This window comes from Cebus imitator, unplaced genomic scaffold, assembly GCF_001604975.1.
Source record: "Cebus imitator isolate Cc_AM_T3 unplaced genomic scaffold, Cebus_imitator-1.0 Scaffold126, whole genome shotgun sequence".
NCBI lineage: Eukaryota > Metazoa > Chordata > Mammalia > Primates > Cebidae > Cebus > Cebus imitator.
In genome coordinates, this window is record NW_016107441.1 from 4,113,679 (window position 1) to 4,121,701 (window position 8,023).

Consider the following 8,023-nt stretch of genomic DNA (forward strand, 5'->3'; position numbering starts at 1 on the left):
ATCTCGGCTCACCGCGACCTCCGCCTCCTGGGTTCAGGCAATTCTCCTGCCTCAGCCTCCTGAGTAGCTGGGATTACAGGAGCACGCCACCATGCCCAGCTAATTTTTTTTTGTATTTTTTTTTAGTAGAGACGGGGTTTCACCATTTTGACCAGGATGGTCTCGATCTCTTGACCTCGTGATCCACCCACCTCGGCCTCCCAAAGTGCTGGGATTACAGGCTTGAGCCACCGCGCCCGGCCTGACTTTTTTTTTTTAAGGGAATACTGGCTGGGCGTGGTGGCACATGCCTGTAATCACAGCTACTTGGGAGGCTGAGGCAGCAGAATCACTTAACCCTTGTGGCAGTTGCAGTAAGCCAAGATCATACCACTGCACTCCAGCTTGGGTGACAGAGCAAGACTCTGTCTCAAAACAAAACACATGGATTAAGGAAGTCTTATTAATGTCAAAAGCTGGTACAGATGGCATTACCTGTTTGGAGGGCGTGTTATTTGTAGCAGATGGGTACTTGATGTTCTGCAACTTCTGAAAGGCCTCCTGATACTGCTCAGGGGTGTCAAGGCTGAAGATGCTCTTCCACACTGCAGTCACCCTCTCCATGAAAGGCCCTTCGGTGCCTGTGGTCCAAGTGTGATAAGAGGAGGAGCCTTTGCCCTCTGAAAGCTGCTTTTCCTCTAGATGCCTGAACAGTAGCTCCAGAAGGCAAAATACCAATCTCTGACCCTGGAACAGAACAGCAAGGAAGAGAAACTGTTATACAGGGAAAGCACTTGGATGATCTCGAGAGCTCTCCAGAGTCCTTCAAAGTATTTACAAGCTTTGTAGGTCCAAGAGCTGGGACAGGCATTAGGGGCCATGTCCAAACAGGTTTAATAGAGTAAATCAGCTGGGAGAGAAGAAAACAGAAGCATAGAGAGAAGCCCTTGACAATCTGTTTTCACTAGATTTTTAGTTGCCATACGATTCCTTGTATACCCCTATAACAATATCTTCTCAGTTAAGCTTGGAAGGGTCTATGTTCCACATAGCCAATATAGCCCTTATCAGAATATTTAGCATATGCTTATTAGGTTCTTGCATTGTTAAGGATGCTGTTTAAGAGAAAAAATAAAATGTTAAACAGTCATTCTGGAAACTTTTTTTGGTTGTGGATAAATTAAAATCTCTCTAGGGTTGCTCATTTTATAAATAATGCTCAGTGGCATTATCTTTTAATGTGTCCTATTTTTGCCTCCATTTTTATTCTGCTGTTCCCAGTAAGCTACCTCCCCATGTACCATGTTCCTTGGGCTCTAAATATTCAGCTAAAAACCATCTTTAGGCCCTGTACTCTGCTAGGGAACAAAGAACTTAAAAAAAAAAAAAACTCATTAGTATCTGATAAAGTTATCTAAAATGAATCAAATGTTTACATGTTTTGGAAACTAGGTAAGAATGCTAATGCTTTAATCTGTTTTGATGTGTCAAAAAGGCAGTGGTAAGTTACTCATTTTTAACCAGATGGGAACCAAAAAAATTTAAGAAATAAGACATTTCTATTTCCCCACACTTTTCTTTTTGTTTTCTAGAGACCGAGTCTCACTCTGTCGCCCAGGCTGCAGTGCAGTGGCATGATCGTGGCTCAATGCAATTTCTGCCTCCTGGGTTCAAGTGATTCCCCTGCCTCAGCCTCCTGAGTAGCCGGGATTACAGACATGTGCCACCATTCCTGGCTAACTTTTGTATTTTTAATAGAGACGAGATTTTACCATGTTGGCCAGGCTGGTCTTGAATTCCTGATCTCAAGTGATCTGCTGTGCCTGGCCCAGTTTTTTCTATAGCTTATAGTTAACAGGGGTGTTACAGGTAGAGTTCCATGATTTCTGTTAGAGGCCAAACATTCTTTCTTCAAGGAAGATAGTGCTGATAATATCAATGAAGAAACCCTAAACTGCCAACCCAAGGCCTGGGCTGACTATAGTCTTCACAGGTGTTTTGTACAAACAGATAAGCAATGGGAATTACTGTGAATGACCATACTATCTCTTACTCTGAATATGGTAACTAACAAGCCATAGTACTTCAGTGGAATAGCATGGCCAGGGCTTGCTGGGCCTGCCAAATTGGCACAGCTTGTGCAACTGGGTTATTAACTTGGATTTGACTAGAAAAGGATTTGAGACACTTCCGACTTATATACTAGGAGATAAAATAACAGACTGACCTGTAGACTTGCATGCAGCTGCAGGGCTTCCTGGGCTCCCACCCAGTTGTTGGCCAGAAGCAGCTCTTGGGCACATCTGAGAGCCAGGGAAGCAGACAACTCATCCTCTCCTACGATGCCAGCCAACTCTGCAGCCGTTCTAAGTGATGCTGCATCCCCCTTTTTGGCCAAAACTTTGGCTGCATCATAAGCAGAAGTGGCCCCTAAATAGCTATAATATGAATAAAAATGTGAACAAAATGTCATAAACAGATCTTTTATTCCCACTCCCTAGAGGATGCAATTGTTTCTTTCTGTCCACTTTGCTACATGTGCCTTCCTGTGGTCCCAGGTGTGTCACTGCCCCTGGTTGTTCTTGTGAAGGCTGAGGCCAGCACAGTTCCGCAGAGTGTATGAGAAACAATATCATATAGGTTAAGGACATAAGGAAAATGAGAGGGAATGACTCCTCTGGGTTCAATTCAGCATGGGCTGAGGTTCCTTTATTTGATGTTGTAAGAGATCATTAGAAAAATGCGTAATTTCTGAATCTGCCACTGAGGTTTCTTGAACAGTTATGGTGATTTTTTTTTTTTTTTTGAGACACAGTCTTACTTTTGTCACCCAGGCTAGAGAGCAGTGGCATCATCTCGGCTCACTGCAACCTCTGCCTCCCAGGTTCAAGTGATTCTCCTGCCTCAGCTTCTCGAGTAGCTGGGATTACAGGCATACCCTGCCACACCTGGCTAATTTTTGTATTTTTAGTAGAGATGGGGTTTCACCATGTTGGTCAGGCTGGTCTTGAACTCCTGACCTTGTTATCCACTCGCCTCGGCCTCCCAAAGTGCTGGGATTACAGGCATGAGCCACCAGGCCCAGCCAGTTATGGCGATTTGTATAAATAAATCAGGAGGTAGTTCCTGATGAGTCTTATGAAACTGGATTGAATATACGTATCTTTTAAATAGTTTCTTGCTGCTTCACTTCCACCTCTAAACTTATTTTTTTTTATTTTATTTTTTTTGAGACGGAGTTTCGCTCTTGTTACCCAGGCTGGAGTGCAATGGCGCGATCTCAGCTCACCGCAACCTCCGCCTCCTGGGTTCAGGCAATTCTCCTGCCTCAGCCTCCTGAGTAGCTGGGATTACAGGCATGTGCCACCAAGCCCAGCTAATTTTTTGTATTTTTAGTAGAGACGGGGTTTCACCCTGTTGACCAGGATGGTCTTGATCTCTTGACCTCGTGATCCACCCGCCTCGGCCTCCCAAAGTGCTGGGATTACAGGCTTGAGCCACTGGGCCCGACCCTCCACCTCTAAACTTATTACTTGTATTCTTGTCCTGCTCTTCTTGGCAGAAGCTCTTCTATGTTGGATGCATCCCTCCTCTCCTCAGGCTTACCATTTGGCTGCTATGGCATAATGGCCATCTCTTTCTAGGACGGTTCCCCAGCTGAGGTACAAGTCCTTCAGGACTGGGTCCTCTGGGCGCAGCCGGGCCTTGGCAATTGCAATAGCTTCCCTAAAGGCAAGAACAGACACTTTAACCACTCTGAAAAGGCTCCTCTGTGTATGGCCCTAGTAGCGGCTACAGGACAGGACAAACTATCCCTTTTGAGCTGTCTTTATAATTCCAACTTCCTTTAAAACACTGCACTTGCATTATATAGACAAATTAAAAACATATGGTGTGTTTGTTTCCTCACTTAGATCAGCAGTTCTTAAAAATTGTGGTCTGTGGATTCCTAGGGGTCCTCAAGACCCTTTCAGGGTATTCATGAGGTTAAAACTATTTTTGTAACAACGCTAAAAGTAAGTTATGTGCCTTTTTTTTTTTTTTTTTTTGAGATGGAGTCTCGCTCTGTTGCAGAGGCTGGAGTGTAATAGTACAATCTCAGCCCACTGCAACCTCTGCCTCCCGGGTTCAGGTGATTCTCCTGCCTCAGTCTCCCAAGTAGCTGAGACTACAGGCGCACGCCACCACACCCGGCTAATTTTTGTATTTTCAGTAGAGACAGGGTTTCACCCTGTTAGCCAGGACGGTCTTGATCTCCTGACCTTCTGATCTGCCTGCCGCGGCCTCCCAAAGTGCTAGGATTACAGGCATGAGCCACCGTGCCCGGCCGTGCCTTTTTATTTAAAATAAAAAAACCTGTGTTGACATTTGCAGTGATTGTGCACAAGCAATGATTGGTAAATTCTGGCATTTTAAAAAAGAAGGCAGTGGCTCTTACAGTGGAAAAAAAAGGAGGAATGCACTCGATGAAGTAGTAAAAATTACTAACTTGACTAAATCCCTCAAGTCCAAAACACGTTAATATTCCGTGTGACAAATGGAAAGAACATTTTGTGTTCTCTGCTGCATTCCAAAGTAGGACGTACCCCTAGGAAGCAGCTGTATGAATGAACTGAGACCTACACTGGCTGCTTCTTCCACAGAACCTCATTTCTTCTTTAAAAAAAAAAAAAAAAAAAAAAGACTAACACAAATAACAGTTATTCAGTGTGGGGTATTTGTCAGATGTTTTTCTCAAAAGAAAAAAAAAATGAACAAAGTAGGCCTACCACTTCAGAAAAAACAGCCAACAGTATTTGTTACTAATGATAAAATGTGAGTTTTCCAGCAAAAATTAGAATTTTAGAAATCTTGTACCTACCACTTGTGAGCTTGACATTTTCCCCTAAGTCAGAATTTTTCTGATGAGACTGATGGTGATAATAATGAACACAATACTTTAGGGTATTTTATAATGAGATATGTTAACATTTGGACGATCTATACAACTCAGTAAATGAATATTTTTCAAATGACATACAACTGCTGAGGTGCAGCCAACATAAAGTTGTAGCTGGAAAAAAGTGTTTTATTAGATGAAAGTGATCTAGAGAGAGCAATATCTTGAAAGTATTTTGGGACTTCTATTTCCGGTCATGATGGAATAACTGGGACCAGGCCCCCTTACTGCCATAAAACTAAAAAACTGGACAAAATGTCTGAAACAACTGTTTTCAGTCACTGCAGGCAGCACAGGACCGTTACCCCGAAGAGAACAGAAACTAACAACGTGAGCCCTATCTTGGCACTGGCTTTCTGCTTAAAGCCATTTTCCTAAGGAAAACCCAAGCAAAACCTCAGCAGTCTCTGATTTGAGAAGAGGAAACAACGGAAATCTGAGGGGCAGGATACTAGGAAGGAGGAAGCTGTCCAGACAAAGATATCCACAACTCTGCCTGGGGATCCCAGTGAGTCTTTGGCTAAATTCAAAGCCATATGTACAGGAAACTCCTTAAGTCTAAACAAAGAATGACTTTGGAATTGTAAGCTGAACAATTCCCAGACATGACAGCACTTGGAGACATCTGAGTTTTGATTTGTTGAATGCATAAGGCATTCAATAAAGATACCAGAATGTAGGAGGTCCAAACTAATTCTAGAATATGATAAACCTGTCCTAACAAAGTATAAAAACAAGCCATGAAAAGATCAAGCTGATGCCCAACTTTACTACTTGCCAAAACAAAGTTCAATACTCTCTACAGGAAGACAACAAAAGCAAAGCAGGGTAGAACAAAAAGAAAATCTTGACCAAGTGTGGTGGCTCATGCCTGTAATCCCAGCACTTTGGGAGGCTGAGGCAGGAGGATCGCTTGAGCCCAGGAGTTGGAAATCAGTTTGGTCAATATAGTAAGACTCCGTCTCTACAAAAAACTAAAAAATTAGCTGGCTGTGGTGGCACGCACCTCCTGAGTAGTCCCAGTTACTCAGGGGGCTGAGGCAGGAGGACTGCTTGATCCCAGGAAGTCAAGGCTACAGTGAGCTGTGACTGTGTCACTGTACTCCAGCCTGGGCAACAGAACAACACCCTGTCTCAGGCAAAGAAAAAAAAAAAGAAAATCTCAAAAAAAGAAAATCTCACCAAAGCACATCATATCAAATTACTGAAGAATTATTGACGGAGAAAAAGTCCTAAACATAGCCAAATTTAAAAAAAAAAATAACAGAGATAAAATCAATGCAATAGCCAAGTCAAACACAATGTAAGCCAAGAGAATGAAATGACATCTTTGAAGTGCTGAAAGAGAAAAACTTTCAATCTAGAATCCTATACCCTGTGAAATAACCTCTGAAACAATCTCAAAGTGAAATTATACACTTTCACAGAAAAAAAAAAGTTGAAGTTCTTCAGGTGAAGGAACAGACAGCAACTGAAAACTTGGACCTACATAAATAATGAAAAGTGCTGAAATAATAAGCTTGTAGGTAAATGTAAAAAAATGTTTACAGAAGATCCTTTTGTAGTTCATGAGTATGAAGATTGGGTGTTCACACGCTTGTGTGAGATGTGCCACCCTTGCACCTTGTTAGGACGTCGGCACATTACCCATTTGACTTGGACTTGGAAAAAAATATATAAAAAAAAAAATTTATGAAAAATGTTTAAAGAGCCTGTGAGGCAGAGGTTGCAGTAAGCTATGATCTTGCCGCTGTATTCCAGCCTGGGCAAAAGGGCAAGACCTTGTCTGACCAAAAAAAAAAGCATCAACTGTTTAAACCAAAAATACTAATAGTGTAATGTGTGGTTATAACATGTATCTAATATACCAAATATATGACGAAAGGAGAAAGGATAGAGGAAAAAGTATGCTAGTATATATAAAAAGTGATATAATATTACTTGAAAATAAACTGATAAATTAAAATACTCTACTAAAACCACAAAAATTAGCTGGGTGTAGCGGCATGAACCTGTAGTTCCAGCTACTCAGGAGGCTGAGGCAGTGGAATCGCTTGAACCCGGGAGGTGGAGGTTGTAGTGAGCCAAGATTGCGCCACTGCACTCCAGCCTGGGTAACAGAGTGAGACTCTTTAAAAAAAGAAAAAAAAAAAAAAATTACTCAGGCTGCCAGGCATAGTAGCTCACACCCATAATCACATAATCCCAGCTCTTAGGGAGGCAGAGGCTGGTCTTGAACTCGGGCTCAAGTGATCTGTCCACTTCGGCCTCCCAAAGTGCTGGGATTACAGGCATAAGCCACAGCACCTGGCCAATGTTAATATATTTCCAAAAGAAAAGGTTAACTTGAGAGTAAATGAAAAGTTTTTGGGGTGTCTGGCAAGATTCAGTTTCCCTTCAAAGCTGGGAATTAAAAAGGGAGTTCCTCTTGTAACAGTTTGTTAAGCTGTTCTTTCGTTTTATGCTATTTCTTCTATTTATGTTACTTTAACAATAGAGAAGTTTAGATCATTTTCACATTATGTCCAAGTATTATCCCAACTCTAAGACCACACAGACCTGTAAAAATGGTTTGACTTGAGCAGTGCCACAGCTTCATACACTTTGTGGATGGAAAGTAGGTGAGAAGCAGCCTTGACATACTGATCCTGAAAACACAGCTGTTTGGCAAAAGCTTCCACAGCCCAGAGCCACACGTGGTAGCCAGCTGAGAAAATAAAAGATGGTGGTTAAAAAAAATGTTGAAGAAAAGGTAAAAACAAAACCAAGTACATCTGGGTCGAAAAAGCCTTGTTTTTAGTCAATGCATTCAGCCGAACATTTAGATACCAATTCAGCTACCATTACGGATCATCTGCTTCATCTACACATTCTGAAACGCCAACTGTTTGATTATGTAACACAAACAAAACAGTACAAAGTTGAAAAGATACAGAAGCCGGGCGCGGTGGCTCAAGCCTGTAATCCCAGCACTTTGGGAGGCCGAGGCGGGTGGATCACGAGGTCAGGAGATCGAGACCATCCTGGTCAACATGGTGAAATCCCGTCTCTACTAAAAATACAAAAAATTAGCTGGGCATGGTGGCGCGTGCCTGTAATCCCAGC

The 8,023-nt window shown here is 42.4% G+C and overlaps 1 protein-coding gene and 1 non-coding gene across 2 annotated transcripts in view; one reads left to right on the forward strand and one right to left on the reverse strand.

Annotated features, from left to right (window-relative positions):
* GEMIN5 (gem nuclear organelle associated protein 5) overlaps positions 1 to 8,023 on the reverse strand; it is a 56,493-nt gene that overhangs the window by 10,253 nt on the left and 38,217 nt on the right. Inside the window, exons 18-21 of the mRNA XM_037742762.1 lie at positions 7,478 to 7,626; positions 3,586 to 3,705; positions 2,207 to 2,417; positions 475 to 726 (exon numbers count right to left, since the gene is read on the reverse strand). Coding sequence (XP_037598690.1) covers positions 475 to 726; positions 2,207 to 2,417; positions 3,586 to 3,705; positions 7,478 to 7,626 — 732 coding nt within the window. The remainder of the gene's footprint in view (positions 1 to 474; positions 727 to 2,206; positions 2,418 to 3,585; positions 3,706 to 7,477; positions 7,627 to 8,023) is intronic.
* Positions 6,472 to 6,575, forward strand: LOC119473002. Its single transcript, XR_005202165.1, has one exon. It is a non-coding gene; the product is annotated as a small nucleolar RNA U13 (small nucleolar RNA).